The sequence below is a fragment of the Ictidomys tridecemlineatus genome, chromosome 5 (assembly GCF_052094955.1).
Source record: "Ictidomys tridecemlineatus isolate mIctTri1 chromosome 5, mIctTri1.hap1, whole genome shotgun sequence".
NCBI lineage: Eukaryota > Metazoa > Chordata > Mammalia > Rodentia > Sciuridae > Ictidomys > Ictidomys tridecemlineatus.
The window spans coordinates 90,805,209-90,822,725 of record NC_135481.1 but is presented as its reverse complement, the minus strand read 5'-3'; the positions used below and the strand labels follow the sequence as shown (position 1 = coordinate 90,822,725).

The following is a 17,517-nucleotide window of genomic DNA, read 5'->3' as shown; positions in this document are numbered from 1 at the left end:
TGTTTTTATTGTAGGCAAAAACTGATCATATCATTACTATTTGTTGCAACAACATTATAGATGTCATAATAGGAATTATTTGGTTTAATGCTGTATATTGTTTGAACTGCTTGTTATTATTTGTATCTCCCTAAATGGTGAGGTACTGGCCTTCAGGAACACTATAACTCTACAGGGTAGAAACTCTATTGCCTCATATACATACTGTTAGATGGGTAGACACACAAACAACATGAAAAAGCAAGGGAACAAGTTACCCCAAACAAATCAAGATACTTCAATAACAGAATCCGACACTATGGTGGAAGAAATGTCAGAGAAGGAGTTTAGAATGTACATAGTTACATTAGGACAATATAAGGAGTGACATCAGAGAGAAAATACAGGCAGTAATGTTCACTTAAATAGATATTCTGAAAAAAAATTAAGATATCTACAAAATGAAGAAATGAATAAATGAAATTAAAAATTCAATGGAAAGCATCACCAATAAAGTAGACCACTTGGAAGACAGAACTTCAAACAATAAACAAAACTATATAATCTTGAAGAGAAAGAGGCTAGTGAGAGAGAGAGCAAACACACCAGGGAGTGGATTTTTATTGGGGAACAAAAAATTCTGGGGAAAATCCCATCCAATGAAGATTAAGAGGGACAGTGTCCCAAGGTCAGGTGAGACACTGGGTCTTCAGGGGTTGTGGCCAGACACGCCTCCACACAGACAAGCCATTGGACCCGAGAAGGGTGGGGAAAGCTCTGAACACAAAGTTGTGTCTAAGCACCTTTCACCCAGCCGGGGAGGTGACTCGAATCACATGCAAGGATGGCCTCTCACAACAAGTCACTTTTAGAAGGAAACCAATTCAGATCTCTGCTGATTTCTTAAGGGAGGAGGTCTTGGAATAATATATACATATCTCAAACTCTGAAAGAAAATGGACACCAGCCAAGAATACTATATACAGCAACATTAAACTTTAGAATTGACAATGAAATAAAAATCTTCCATGATAAACAAAAGTTAAAAGAAATAACAACTAGGAAGACTGCTCTACTAATCTCACTTTGTAGGTTATCCAGAGGTGCTAAATGGATCTAGAAAATTTTATAATCTGTTTGAGTATCTAAAAAAAAGTTCTTTATTATTTGCAATTTTATAACCTGAGTATCTAAAAAAGTTCTTTATTATTTGCAATGGTTCCTTAAATCTCTAAAATAAAGGAAGCACAATTATATTCATTATATTAACTAAAAGGAACTTGTAATCCACATCCAAAAATAGAAATTTTTTTTGAGAAGTTGTAGTAAGAGCCAAAAGAATTGGAAGAGGCTGAGTGAGGCTCATTAGACTGATGCCCTGGGGAATCCCAAGTCCCACTAAACAACAGAGGTGAATAAATCCCTGGAGAAGACAAATCTGCATCCCAAATCTCTCAGCCCTGCTGTCACCACACAAAGACATGGGTTTATTCAAGGGTAGTGCATCTACCATCTCCTACAGCCCCAGCACCTAGAGGAAAAGCATCATCACAGACACTGAGCCAAGTGAGGAAGAGGAAAGTCTTTATCACTCACAATGACCTCATTAGGACAAGAGAAAAATGAAGAAATGTTCTAAAGAGTAACTGCACTTTTCCAAGACTTCCCCCAGGACGAACTTGCTCAAAGTGAAAGATTTTGAAGCAACCTCAACTCATCAGCCCCTTTGAGCTGAATGATGACAAAGTCCAAGGAAATCATCCTACTCTGGGGAATGCAGCTGGCCACTCAGGAGGCTCTGGAAAAGGACACATGTTCTTAGAGAACACCACCAAATTCATGAGATGGACATCTCACACAAACACTATAAGATTTGCATTTAGAGCCCACAAACATTATTGCAAACAAGAAATATCCACAAGACCCAATTATCTTCTGTACTCCTGTGAGAAGTGTACCCAAAAGACCTGATTGGGATTTCCTAGAGCGCTTCTGGACACTGGACAGTGCACCTTCAGGGCAATCTCCACCTTGGGAGCTCAGGAGAAAGGAGAGTAGCGGTGGTTTCCTCAAATTTTTCTCTTACTGGCACTTGTGTTTAAATTCTGTTTTTAGTCTGGCATACAAGGCTCTCATATATACCTTTGCCCCCCCCCATCCAGCTCAATGCTAAAACAGCAGGAACTAAATCAACAGTTAGTCCATCTGGGCCATTATGTCACTCAATCACACTGGAGACTTAGTCTGCCCAGAGTGCAATGTTGGCCCACCCTGTGCTCTGCATCTCCTTGCAAAACACAAAGCTGTGAATGAAACTAACTCTGAATGAAACACTGACTGAATGAAACTCTGACTGCTTTTCTTTAGATGGAGGAAGACCTCTGCCTCATTCTAAGTGGACCAGAACAGTTCAGAAGACGATGCAGTTCTAGCTATGGCAAGACAACCTCCAGGTCAGGTGTACTTTCCCACTGGACGTGACACAACTGCCCCCTAAAATGATGAATGGTCTGAGGTGGATGATACAGCCACGTCCAGGTGCTAAGGCTGCCACACAAGTCTCTCCTTACACTCATCAGGCAAGTAGGATCAAGGGGGAAGTGCCTGGGACTCATGAAGCAGCCTGCTTCCCTCTCTAGCTAGAAGGCCACCCAGTGGTGACATCTGGATCAGAATGGGGATGGGTGAGCAGGAATGACAGCTAACATCAGTCCTGTCTATGGGCTCTATCCCTCAGCTGGTCTCAAGGCCTTTGCTAGGTTTATCTGTGCTGAACATATGACTCAGGGTGAACTCAGGCCTTTCTCCTCCATCCCACCCATATTCAGTCCCTCCTCACCTTGGGGCTGCTCCTGTCCTTCTCCCCACACTTCCCACTCAGTACTTCCCCCTGGGTAATACTCATTCTAGGTCCTCATGATGCTACTGGGTATCTCATACTTGTCAAATTCTTCCATTGTTCTGGGGAAAGCTGGGTACATTTCTTGGTCTCCTTTGAGCCAAAGTATTAGGCTGCAAAGACCTCTTTCTCAAATCACTGATGAATCTATGTATAGAACCTAGAAATAACTTCAGGGGAGGAGTCTTAGTTTTATCCTCAGGGGCTGATGAATATTTTCTGCTTTTTAATAAGTGTAAATAAATGTTAGAAATAATGGTGGTTTGTGGAAAGACTTTGCATAGTGTAGAAAGAAGGTAAAACAATTAGAAAGGGAATGTTAATGATATTTACCAGTTTGTTCTCCCTACTGATACCAATTCCATCCCTTCATGCCCCTGCCCTTCCTGCACCTCCTTCCTCCCAGTTATCCAAATTGGTTCCTGTCTTATTCTCTAGTGAATGGCAAATAATTCTTGCTGTAGCTATATCTGATAATGCTTAATGCTGACTTTTTTTGGGGGGGGTATCCTGGATTGAACCCAGGGGTGCTTAACCACTGAGCACTCACTGAGCACACTCCCCTTTTTTATTTTGAAACAATGTCTCACTAAGTTGCTGAAGGTCTTACTAAGTTGCTCAGTCTGACCTCCAACTTTTGATCCTCCTGCCTCAGCCTCCAAGAACAAAAGGTTGGTTAAGAAAAGTAAGAAAGGATAATTTGTGTTTCTTTTTTTTTTCTCCACTCCTGGCTACAGATGCTGGCATTTAAAGAGAAATCTTAAGTGTTTCTTGGTTTGCAGTTTTTCACTGCTGGCAGCTCTCTAGCAGATCCAAACAGACTTCTATCTCCTTACTAACCCCAAAGCCACCTTCAGGAGGGAGAATCTTCCTTGAGAGAATGCTTGTAAGGAAATGGTTCACCTTGTAAGGAAAAGTGTGCTTGGCATGTTGATTTTCCAAAGTTGTGGTCCCATAGTATATACTACATATGTGACAGGTCCTTAACCATCTGTGTGTCAACCTCCCACCAAGTCCATCTCTCAGACATCTGAGCTGATGTTATTCATTCAGTCAGTAAATATCATTAAACTTCATAATTTCAAGAAAAAATGTATCCCAAGTGGCATACAAGTTATGAAGTTTACAAAATAAATTTTTTTACTAAATGGGAAATAAATGAAAAACTATAGAAATAGAAATAAAATGTGATAATATTATCACAGACATAATCTGGAAGACATAATACAGAAGCACTCCTTCAGAACCCAAAATTTGCAGAATCTGTTGTATCTGGAGCTCAGGGTTTGTAGGAAGATGTGCTGAGAGAACTTGTAAATATCACTTGGAAAGGACCATTAAGAATTCTGAATGAGACACTCCCATATTGGAATTTTTATTTATGTAGATATTATCTGAGTTTTCTTCATTTTATTTATGAGAGTTCTGTGTCCTCACATAAATATCCTCTTGTCTTTTTATTCATCTAAATACTCAAGAACTCCATCAACAACTCAGGTAATCTGAAACAGCAACACCCTCAAATATGAACTATTTGCAGATGAAAATCCACTATTGGAGGAATGACATGAACAAATAGTGTTGAATGAAGGTTATGTAGAGAGGAGCAAAAAATTTATTGAGAAATAAGAACAAAAGGTTGGCTAAGAAAAGTCAGAAAGAATACTTTGTTTCTTTTTTTTCTTTTTTCATTTTTTAATATTTTTATTGTAGATAGTTACAATATCTTTATTGTATTTATTTATTTTTATGTGGTGCTTGGGATCGAACCCAGTGTCTCACACTTGCCAGGAAAGCTCTCTACCACTAAGCCACAACCCCAGCCCTTTTCATTTGTTTTAATTAGTTTTACATGACTGTAGAAAGCACTTTCACACATCATTCATAAATGGAGTATAACTTCTCATTCTTCCGGTTGCATATGGTGTAGAGTTACACCGGTCAGGTAGTCATATGTGCATAGTGTAATAATGTCCAATTCATTCTACTATCTTTCCTACTCTGGTGCCTCCTCCCCTCCTTTCACTCCCCTCTGTCTAAAATCCAAGGTCCTCCATTCCTCCCTAGCCCCAACCTCCTTATTGTGACTTAGCATCCACTTATCAGAGAAAACATTCAACCTTTGGATCCTTGGGATTGGCTTGTTTTGCTTAGCACAATATTCTCCACATCCATCCATTTATTGACAACAGCCACCATTTCATTCTTCTTTAAGGTTCAGTAATATTTCACTGTGTATATATACTGCATTTTCTTTATCCATTCACCTAGGTTGGCTCCATGGTTTAGCTATTGCGAATTGAAATGCTATAAACATTGATGTGGCTTCATCACTGTAGTATGCTGATTTTAAGCGTTTGGGGTATACACTGAGGAGTGGGAAAACTGAGTCAAATGGTGGTTCTATTCCAAGTTTTCTGAGGAATCTTCACTACTTTCCACTGTGATTGCTCCGATTTGCAGTCCCACCAGCAATGTATGAGTGTACCTGAAAGGATAATTTTTAATACTGAGCCTTACCAAATCACCACTTTCTTCTAATACACATATCAATCAGAGACCAGGCATCAGACAGGCATCCCAGAGGCTCTGCAAATAAGTCTTAGTAGCTCGTAGTGAGAAAATGTGTCCTTCATAGAAGTAAAGGATTTGTTAAGCCCAAAATAGGACACTCATCCCTCTGTCTTTCCGGTTCCAGCTTGTCCTCAGATGCTCAGAGCACCACAGACCCTGATGCTCACCACCTTTGATACTCCACCTTCCACAGAGGTCAGAGGAGCCATGGGGAACCACACCACTGTCACCGAGTTTATCCTGCTGGGGCTCTCAGATGCCTGTGAGCTACAGATGCTCATCTTCCTGGGGCTCCTCCTGACCTACCTCCTCACACTGCTGGGGAACCTCCTCATCGTGGCCATCACCCTTGTGGACAGGCGCCTCCACACCCCCATGTACTACTTCCTCCGTAACTTTGCTGTCCTGGAGATCTGGTTCACCTCAGCCATCTTTCCCAAGATGCTGAACAACATCCTCACAGGACATAAGATCATCTCCTTAGCTGGATGCTTCCTTCAAAGTTTCCTCTATTTCTTCCTTGGCACCACAGAATTCTTCCTATTGGCAGTGATGTCCTTTGACAGGTATGTGGCCATCTGTAACCCTTTGCATTATGTCACCATCATGAGCAAAAGGCTGTGTGTCCAGCTAGTGCTCTGCTCATGGATGACAGGTTTCCTTCTCATCTGTGTTCCCAGCTACCTCATACTTCAGCAGCCCTTCTGTGGACCCAATGTCATCAACCATTTCTTCTGTGACAATTTTCCACTCCTGGAACTCATATGTGCAGATACAGGTCTGATAGAGCTTTTGGGGTTTGTGATAGCCAACTGCAGCCTCCTGGGCACTCTGGCGGTGACGGCCACCTGCTATGGCCACATCCTCCACACTATCCTGCACATCCCCTCAGCCAAGGAGAGGCACAGAGCCTTCTCAACCTGCTCCTCCCACATCATTGTGGTGTCCCTCTTCTATGGCAGCTGCATCTTCATGTATATCCGGTCAGGCAAGGGTGGGCAGGGGGAGGACCAGAACAAGGTGGTGGCATTGCTCAACACTGTGGTGACCCCGACACTCAACCCCTTCATCTACACCCTGAGGAACAAACAGGTGAAGCAGGTATTCAGGGAGCAGGTGAGCAAGCTCCTCTCACAAAGTTGAGTCAGACCTGAGAGAGGGAAAAAAATCACCTCCTTGCCTGAACCTCTGCTAATGAAGTCTTGTCCTGATCTCCATAGATTCTCCCTTCATAGACAGGTTTTTGTCAAGTATTCCATTCTACAGAAATTTCCTGCATGCATTATTGGTTACTCAGTCTTGTTTAGAGAGCACGAAAACTCAATATACCACTACTATGTGTTATATGTCTATATGTTATATGTCATATATGTTATATGTTATATATCTCTGAGCTACTCAGACTAATGTGGAACTTTCAATCCTCTTGCCTCAACCACCCTAGTAGCAGGGATTATAGGCAAGCACCACTTTGCCCAGAAAAAAAAAAAAAACAACTTTCTCCTTACATACATATTCCATTTGTTTAATCTTTATGTAGTTAAAATATGTAACATATAATAACAAGTACAATTATCAAAGAGAGTCTTGTAAGTCGACTGGTGGGAAGGAAAACATACATGTTCAGAAGCCTATTGGCTGCAAAGGTTCAGCATGCTATGGACATGAATCATTTTGGGATTCTGTACAGCACTGAGTTTGATAAAAGAGCTGGCAGAAACATATATCTTGTGTTCAGACTCCAGCTCAGCTACTTATTAGTCTTAGAGAAATAAGATTTCTCTGTATCTCAATTATGCATATGTAGATCATCATAATATCTACCTCATAGAATCCTATACTCATTAAATGAGTCAATTTTATTAGAATGCTTAGCACAGAGTTTGGCATAGAGTGTCACATTCGGTGTTAAACATTATGTTTTCTAGAAGAAATAAGTCAAATAAATTAAGTCAAAAATGAAGGTAAATTAAAATATCTACTATCTTACGGAAAATTAAATTCAATCGTCACTGCATATCTTAACCTAAGCAAAGTCAAAATAAATGAAATAGATAAATATAAACCTGAAAACATAAAATGAAAGAACCTTTAGGTAGAAAATGTATTAATGATGCATAGAGAATTTTTAATGAAAAAAATATATAAAAATAAGCTTATAAATTTAGACATTTAAGGTTTAAAATTTCATTGTGTCAGAAGTGAGCAGAAATAATGTAATAGCCATATGCAGTTTCTATCTGTCTGGCATCCATTCCCCATTATTAACATACTAGGAACCTGATTTTCTCAGGAGCATTCCTTCCTATTGTTCCATGCAACTAGGGTGGTGCTGACTGCAACCCCAGTCAAACTACAGCCATGGATATTGGCCCAGACATGGCCACATATGATGAAAATCAGATCACTGGGCCCAAATGAGTCTCAATTCAGAGATGTTATAGGAACTTATAATGAGGCTCTCAGCAATCCTGTCTCAAAATTAAGAATAAAAAAGACAGGACTGGAGTTGTGGCTCAATGGTAGAGTGCTTACCCAGCATGTGTGAAGCACTGGGTTTGAATCTCAGCACCACCTATAAATAAATAAAGGTCCATCAACAACTAAAAAAATATATTTAAAATTTTTTTAAAAAGATAAAAAGACCTGAGGATATAGCTCACTGGTAAAGTATCCCTAGGTTCAATCCCCAGTAATAAAATAAATAAATAGGTCTTTAGCACAGATGTGCATTCAAAGAATACTCGGAATCAACTGAAGGTTAACTATTGAAACCTATGTGAAACATCATAGTTTATGGTAAAATGTAGAAATGCTATCCTCTGAAAACAGGAATGAATTATCAAGCACCTTTATGGTATAGTTTCTAAGCAGTGCACTAGAATAAGAAAAAAAATTAAAGAACTAAGTAGGAAAGGAAGAAATATTATCATTATCACCACTAACATGCTCTTGGAATTAATAAGTTCATAAAGCTGGAGATGTGGCTCAAGCGGTAACGTGCTTGCCTGGCATGCGTGCGGCCCGGGTTCGATCCTCAGCACCACATACAAAAAAACAAAGATGTTCCCGCCGAGAACTAAAAAATAAATATTAAAAAAAATTCTCTCTCTCTCTTTCTCTCTCTCTCTCTCTCTCTCTCTCTCTCTCTCTCTCTCTCTCTCTCTTTCTGTCTCTCTCACTCTCTCTTTAAAAAAAAATAATAAGTTCATAAAAGTTGAGACTGAGAATTAGGGTCTTGCCATGATAAATACCTCAAAATTGAAACTGAGTAATGGATGGAGGCTGGAAGCTTAGAGAATCAAGCCTATATTGCCATAAATACAGAATTTCAGGCAATTCTATTGAGATCCAAGAAGACAAGAGCTGTATGGAGAACCCAAATTTTTTTAGGGGTTAGTCAAATGATCATGATCACAATGTTGGTAGAAATGTGAACAGAAATTTCATTCTGATCAGATCTCAGATGGAAATGAGAACCAAGGTGTGAAACTAAGCATTTTCAAGGAAAATAATTTCAAGGAAACTATATTACAACAGAACTCTTCGAGCAAGTACCAGATGGACATTCCTCAAAAGCAGATAAAAAGACAGGCAGGCAGGCCTGTGAGACAAGGCACCAGGAGGTTTATAAGATAAGGGCTACCCTGAGCCTTTAGAAAACAACCCATTACTTTTGAACTTTTACATTGGACCTAACATTCTCATGATTAGGTAAAAGGACAGACCTCTGACTTGACCAATCATCTTGCTAAGGATACAGTAAAATACCATTTCAGTCCAATGGTCAGGGTGGAAGGCTACCCTGCCCATGAGTTGAGCATCCTCTCTCAGCCTTGAGTAAGGAGGGTGTCTGGTCTGGCATGATACTCCCCCCGTGCTGTGTGAAGCAAGTGGCCTCCACCTTCACTCAGCAAAGAAGTTTACTCTAGCCCTGGACTTGGGCATTACCCAATGGGATTGGGCAACCCCCGTTTGAAATCTTATCCCCTGACTTATCTGATGAAGAACATTCCATTGAAGCTCCTTTGTGTGTCCCCGCTATAAAAATAAAGAGATTCTGGGTGTACCCTGTCTTGCCTTCCAGCATAGATGAAGACCCTTGAGATTGTGAGCAGTCCCACCCGCGATCTAAGAAACTCATGTTTGTGTGTTACATGATTTCTTCACCATTTTCTTATTTTAATGTTGCAGCCAGCTCCTTTGAACCCAGTTCATCTTGTCAGCGCAGGTCATTGGCTAGAGGTCAGATTTTCCCTGTTTTACCTTAAGCCAACTATGTACTATCCCCATCAATGTTGTCACTGAATGTACACTGTATGCTAACCTTTGTTCTCTGCTTATAAAAATCATCGTACCTATTTTTTCTTCAGAACAATCATTCAGGGAAATTAGCAGCCATGTTCTCAGGCCTACATCATTCATATTTGGATCAGAATAAATTGCCTTTTTATTTTTCTTTAATATAGAGTCATTATTTTGCATTGACAAACGAATTGAGAATTGGAGTAAAGGTCATCTTTGTTATACAATGGCAAAGAACTTGGTGGAATTATGACCCAAGACTTTATGGAAGGCAGAATGTAAGAGCAATGAACTAGGAGATATGGCAGAAGACAAACCGAAGCAGAAAAACGTTTGAGCTGCTGCACAATCTCTTTTGGTGGCTTACAGTAAAATGAAAGAAGAGATGAAGAATTGAAAAGCAGAGTTTATGTACAATTAAAAGTGGAGAAGGATGAAAATATTCAGAAAACTCTCAGCCTGGTCACGTAAAGTATGAATGAGAAAGATTGTTTGGAAGAGAATGCTAATAGAGTGGCCAAGTGAATATTTGCTACAGAGATTAATACAGGGCCGGGCACAGTGGTGCATGCCTGTAATCCCAGTGGCTTGGGAGGCAGAGGCAGGAGGATCTCAAGTTCAAAGCCAGCCTCAGCAACTTAGCAAGACCCTAAGCACCTTAGTTAAAAAAGGGCTGGGATGTGGCTCAGTGTTTAAGCACCACTGAGTTCAATCCCCAGCACTAGAAAAAAAGGAGAGATTAATTTGGATAGGAGAAAGTCAAGTTCTATCCATCAAGACAACAGAGGAAAGACTCCATAGGCATTTCAGAGATCTTGAAGACAAGCTAGAACCTTGAGGGCAAGGTTTACAAAGATGTGCCTCTAGGACCTCAGCTTTTGTTGTCCTGAGACTCAGGACTCTGCTTCCCAAACTCAGGCACAGTGCCTCTCAGCTATCCCTGCCATAGCACAAGCGGGTCCAGGTGTGGCTCCATCCACCTTTCCAGACGGTACAAACCATAAGCCTTGCCATCGTCCATGTGGAGCTAATTCTTCAGGTGTTCAGAACGCAATACAGAGCCATAGTGGCCTGCAACTTGATTTCAAAAGATGATGTAGACAGCCTGTGGGCCCAGGCAGAGACTTGACAGGGGTGGAGGCACCACAGAGTCCTCACTAGGGCAATATCCAGTGGAACCATGAGAGTGGGGCAGCCTCCGAAACCTCAGAACTGTAGAGCTACCTGCATGTAACTCCAGCTTGAAAGAGCTGCCTGCACAAGACTCAAATCCATGAAATTTGTTGGGTGACTGCCCAGGAAAATCATAAGACACTGGCTGAGACCTTGGGGGTCCAACATCTGCCTAAATGTGCCCAGAATATGAGACATAGAATCAACAGACTTCACAAATACTAGCTTCTTAAAACTTAAATATTTTTTCCTCTTGGGTTTGAGACTAACTGGAGACCAGATACCTTTCTTTGTATATATCTACTTTATGGAATGGAAATGTCTTCCCTATATCTATCTAACCACTGAATTTTTGAAGGAGATAATTTGATACATAGGCTCACAGACAGAGGGGAATTTATATCAGGATGAATCATGTCTTGAGCTTCACATATATCTGACCAAAATGAAACTCTGGACTTGGGAATTTTGAGTTGATGCTGAAACAGGTTAGGATCTTTTGAGATAGGGATGAAATGAATTTATTTTGCATGTGAAAAGGACATGATTTTGTGGGGAAAGAGTACAATGTTATTCTTTGCATGTACCCCCCAAAAGTTCATGTGTTGGAATGTAATCCTCAAAGCAATCACTTTGAGAGGTGGGAAATTTCAGAGGTGGACTCCTGATAAAAGGAGGTGCTCAGCTGGATTCCCTCTTTCTGTCTTACCCATGTGATCTGCCAAGTTTTGATGCAACAGGAAAACACTCACCAGATACAACACCTCAACCTTGAAATTTCAGCCTCCAGACCATGAGCTTAACAAATTTCTGTTGGTTATATATATCTAGTCTGCAGTAATCTGTCAAAGCAGCACAAGATGAACTAACTTAATTCAAATTTTTCCAGAAATACTTCAATAGTATTTTAAGAGGATCACTATTTACCAGATCCCCCAATGTGTCATGGGATGGGTGAGTGGGTGATGGCTGGTGGTTGAGTAGTGAGAAGAATTTACTAAGACAAAGAAAAGCAGGTAAGACAGTTTACTGGAGAGAGAGTTTACTGCAATGGTGCAGCAGGGACATGACAAAGATGTCTGCCTGTGGATTCAGAGGAGGATATAAGCTTAGATGTGCTTCTGAGTTCCCTATTCACCTTTGGCAGGCTTTTTGCTAGGAGTGGTTTACTAAAATGAAGGGTGATTGACAGATTTCCGTTTCTTGCCCATAATGCTTTTTTCACATGCAGCAAATGCTCATTTCCATTTTTAAATCAGATGCATGAAATTCAAGTAATATGTATAGGTCTTAAAACAGAGGCTTTCCCTTCTTAGGCTACTCTAGGTCAAAACTGGGGCTCTCTGCACATGCTCCTTGAGATAATTAAGCAATCTTTAAAAAAAACAGGAACTTGCTGTTTAACTCAGGGAAGATTTCTCTTCTGAGAACTGCAAGGGGCAGGATGAAAGGCAAGTCCTTAGCTTTATGTCTACTGGTCAAGATGGGGTGGGGCCTGGGACAGGGGTCCCTAATCTATCCTGCCTCACAATATTAAATGGAAAATATCTAACAAAAGAAATGAAACGAAACAAAAATTGTCACATGCCCTGTGCAGGGGATTTTAAAGGATTAAATCACACAGAGGATGCTTTCTGAATACTACAGAATTAAACTAGAAATCAATAAAAGAAAAACATTTAGAATATGCTCTAAATCAAAAATTAGAAGCCCAAAGTCACACTTCTAAATAACACATGGGTAAAAAAACAAACTGCAAAAAAATTAGAAAATAATTTGAAATTACTTTTAATTTTGAAAGAAAATTAAAATACAACATATTATTTGTGGATGTAACTAACATCATACTTAGGAGAAAATGTATAGCATTAAGCACTTATATTAGAAAAAGTATATATTTGCAGGGCATGGTGGCACACACCCAGCAACTCGGGAGGATGAGGCAGGAGGATCACAAGTTCAAGGCCAGCCTCAGAAACTAAGCAAGGCCCTAAGCAATTTAGTGAGACCTGTCTCAAAATAAAAAATAAAAAGGGCAAGGGATGTGGCTCAGTGGTTACGTAACCCCCCCCCCCCGTTCAAGGTGGAAAAACAAAAGAAAGAAAAAAGTAGAAAGATTTAAAATAAAATACCTAAGTTTTCACCTTCACAAACTAGAAAAGAACAAGCAAATTAAGCAATAGAATGTAGGGAGACACAGTAACTATTAACCTAGAAGCCTATACTCAGCAAAACTGTCTCCAGAACAAATCAAATATATTTTAAATCAGATAAAACTAGAGTTTTGAGTAGTTCATTCACAAAGTCTCTATAAAATAAATAACTTAAAAGGAAAAAAATAATAATACCACATGGAAATACAAGATACAAAAAAAATGGTCAGCAAAGACATCAATCATAGAAAACAATATTTCTGATTTGTAGATGAAAAAACAAATAGGATGGTGATACTGAAAGTTTTGTTCTTGTCTCTGTTGCCAATCCAATAAGAAGATCAAAGTTCTGAGATAAAGGAAAAGAAGTTTTACTGATTTACTAGTGAAGGAGAAACACAGGGGACTCCTATCCCAGAGGCTATGATTCTCCCTGCTAGGGAAACACAGGGCTTTTAAAAGAAAAGTACCAGAACTGGGATGCAAACATTATCAGTAGATAGAATTAATCAGTGTCAGTTGGTGTCCTTCAGAGAGCTGTTGCTCCAGTTTCCAAGTTTAGAGTTCTTTATTCTAGTGGGCAATGATATTCTTCTAGGCAGTGAAGGACACAACAGCTTAGCCTGGGACAGGAAAAATGCCAGTCTTGTTGCCCCTCTGTTAGGGAGGAGGAGAGGGGGAATAATAAAGGCGGGGTGGGGGGGAGTGTCAGTTTTAAAATGAGCCACCTGCACTCCAGCAACAAAGCATAAAGTGGAGCCCTGTTACAATGGAACTAAAGCAGTTTGTGACAAAAGCAGAGATGTTTGGCAGGAGCATTTGGAGTTAAGTTAAACTATTATCAGATTCACACAGTGTTCAGTAAGAAGGCAAAGACATTAATAAAATCTACCATCTTAAATTTATATATATTGAAACCTCTAGAAAACCTCTTAAGTAAATGAGAATTCATATGTTAGTAGAGGTAGGAAAAGGAATGAGGTTAGGGTTGGGAGACCTTATTCCCGCCAAAAGAAGACAAGGAACAAAGGAAGACAGAAACAGAAAAATACAGCCAATAGTCTAAAATAAGAAGATTAACATATATTGGAATAAATTAGTACCACAAATAAATGTAAATTAATTAACCTAAAAATTTTATTTTGTTGCTGCTGTTATTTGCTTGAGCACAGTGCTAGGGATTCAAACCAGGGCCTTGTGCAACTAGAGAAGCACTCTACCTCTGAGCTACACCCTCAGCCCTAGAATGAAATTTTTTAACTCAAAACTAAACCATAAGATATTTCCAGGGTATAGGATAGCTTCCCATTACTATAACAAATACCTAAGATAACTGAGTTATAAAGAGAGAAGGTTTATTCTGGCTCCCCAGGTTGAAGGTCTGCCCATGGTCAATTGGCCCCATTGCTTTGGACCTGTCGTGAGGCAGTCATCATGGTGGGGACCACATGTGGAACAAAGCTGTTAACCTCAGGGTAGGGACGAGACAGACCAGAGTTCCACCATCCCCTTTAAGAGCATGCCCATAGTGACCTCTGGGCCCCACCTCTTAGAGTGGTTTCACCACCTCCCAACAACACTAAAGCCTTTAATACAAGCCCTTTAAGGGACCTTCCAGATCTGAACAATAGCAGCAGGTAAAACTAAACTGTAAGAAGAAAAGACAGCTAAAGGAGGATAAAAAGTAACTAGGGAAAACTAGACAAAACAAAGTGCGCACACCTTTATTAACATGAGACAAAATAGACCTTAAGGCCAAAAAAAATTATGAAGATGAACTGAATCACTGTGTAATAACAGAAAGTTAATTACACTGAATAGCATTGCTGCAAAAAAAATAAAACAAGAATTTATAGGACCAAAGGAAATTGAAAAAACCACAATCATAGTGAAATATTTATCATACTCAATTTAGTTATTGATAAGCAGAATTATAGGAGAATATTTAATATAATTATTTTAGCTGTTGATAGTTAAAGCAATTTTTGAAATAAATAACAAGGGCTGGGGCTGTAGCTCAGTGGTAGAGCACCCGCCTTGCACGTGTGAGGCACTGGGTTTGATTCTCACCACCACATGAAAATAAATAAAGATATTGTGTCCAACTACAACTAAAAAAATAAAAAAATAAACAATAAAATAAACAACAATACAACCATCAAGCTTGATTTAACAGACACAAGAACACTATACCCAACAGCTAGAGATTATAGACTTTTTAAAACAACATCAGAAACATTGATAAAAATCAATCACATATCAAGTCATAAAACATGATTTTTTAAAAAATAAATTATGTCAGCATTCTACAGACTGTATTCTCTATACACCATAAAATTATGAAAAATCAACAACAAAGATAATTTTAAATGATTATCTGTTTAGAAATTTTTTAATACTTTTATTTTTCTGTGGTGCTTAGGATCGAACCCAGTGCCTTATCTGAGCCACATTCCCAGCCCTGTTTGAAAATTTTAAAAAATACTTCTGTATGATAGAAGTTAAGAAACATGAGAGCAATAATGAATATACTACCTACACGAAACGTCATCAGATGTAGTTAAAGCAGTACTTAAAGGGGCATTTATCAATTAAAATGTTTGAGAAAATTAAAAATATGGAAATTAATGAGATTAACATCTTGCTGAAGACATAAAAAAAAAGAATATTAGAGGAAACACTGAAAAGAGAAAAAGAAAATTAAAGAAAAAGAATAGAAATTACCAAAATAGAAAAGAGAGACAAAATAGAGAAAAGTTACATGGCCAAAAGTGGAAACAATGAAATTTGAAAACTTCTCATGAAAATGATCAAGAAAAAAAGAATACAGAAAGGAATGAAATGAAAGAGAGATTCAAAAGATCAGAAAAAGAATATTATAGTCTATGGGTCATGTGCATAAATTAGAAAAATTGGATTTAAAAGGACATATTACTAGAAAAATATAACTCCTCAAAACTGAATCAAGAAGAAATAGGAAATCTGATTGGCCCTACAGACAAATTAAAGAAGTGAATCTACACTAAACTTCTTACTAAGATCATACTCAGTTTTAAAGGCAAGTTTTACCAGGCATTCAAGGGTCAGATTATTTGTAGCAATTTTAACAAATATCCACAATTTCTATGGCATTCCTTCCAATCACTAAGGGGCACTATCCTGTATCCCCTCCCCTTGAATGGGCTCTGTGATTGTCTGACCAGTATAATCAGCAGAGGTGACACCACCAGAGCCAGGCCTGGCTGGTTTCCATCCCCTGTCTGTTAGGAATGCTTGCTCTTGGAACCCAGCCATCATTCTGAGAGTGTGCCAAGGGGCCACATGGAAAGGGCATGTGTAAATATGAGCCAAAGCCTCACGGAGGTGCCAGCCAAGAGCCACCCTCAACTGCCAGACATGTAAGTAAAAAAGTTTTGACATAATACTAGCTATTCTTTCCTCGGCATTAGCCTTCCAGCTGTCCCAATTGTCAACACATGGAAGAGAAACAAGCTGGTCTACCGCGCCCTGTTTACAAAAAATTATAGTTTTGTAAACAAAATAAACATTTGCTGTTTTAAGTCTCATGATGATTGTTATGCAGCAAGAGATAACTGAAACATTCTATTCTTATCCAGCTACCCCAGAGAAGAGAAAGAAAAAAAAAAAACACATAGGAACACTTTATGTTTTATGTTCTTGAGATTGGATAGTTTATAAAGAACAGAGACTTATTCTTCCAGTTCTGGAGGCTGGGAAGTCCAAACTTCAAGGGCAGTTCTTGTTGTATCATCCCATGGCAGATTCAGAAGGCAGGAGGAAGAGAGAGAAAAGAAAGAAAAGAAGGAAGGACGAAGAATACTCACACCTCAAGTCCTTTTATAATTGGTGTTGATCCATTTATGAAAGTAGAGCCCCATGATATAGAGACCTCCCATTAGGGCCCACCCAACCTCGTTGCAGTGGAGATTAAGTTTCTAACACATGCTTTTTGAAGAACACATTCAAACAATAGCACTCCACAAATCATTAACTCCATATATATTCAATCAAAACGTAAAAGGAGAATTTTTAAGAAACTTGATAATAATCTAAATTGTTTTATAAAAGAGCAATGAACCAAGGACAGCCCTAAGGAAAAAACTAAGTGGGCTGGGAATGTAGCTCAATGATAGAACACCTACCTAGAATTTGTGAGGCCCTGGGTTTGATCCCCAGTACCACAAAAAGGAAGAAAGGAGAAAAAGAAAAAACTCAGTGGATATTACCTATTAGAAAATATTTTTACCTTAAAGTGACTAAGTCACACTAATGCTTCTACAGAAACAAACAGACCAATGAAACAGAACACAACATAAAACCAAGAAACCTATGTTCACATTTACATCAACTTAATTCCAGACCCAGCAAGTACTGAGATCATTTATTCTAAAAGAGAAAAAATAAAATTGGATC

At 39.1% G+C, this 17,517-nt stretch overlaps 1 protein-coding gene across 1 annotated transcript; it reads left to right on the top strand.

Moving 5' to 3' along the window:
- Positions 1-5,474: 5,474 nt before the first annotated feature.
- Positions 5,475-6,710, top strand: LOC101962807 (olfactory receptor 6E1). Its single transcript, XM_005338807.3, has one exon. The coding sequence runs from the start codon at positions 5,588-5,590 to the stop codon at positions 6,593-6,595; it is 1,008 nt and encodes a 335-aa protein (XP_005338864.3). The 5' UTR covers positions 5,475-5,587; the 3' UTR covers positions 6,596-6,710.
- The last annotated feature ends 10,807 nt before the right edge of the window (positions 6,711-17,517 follow it).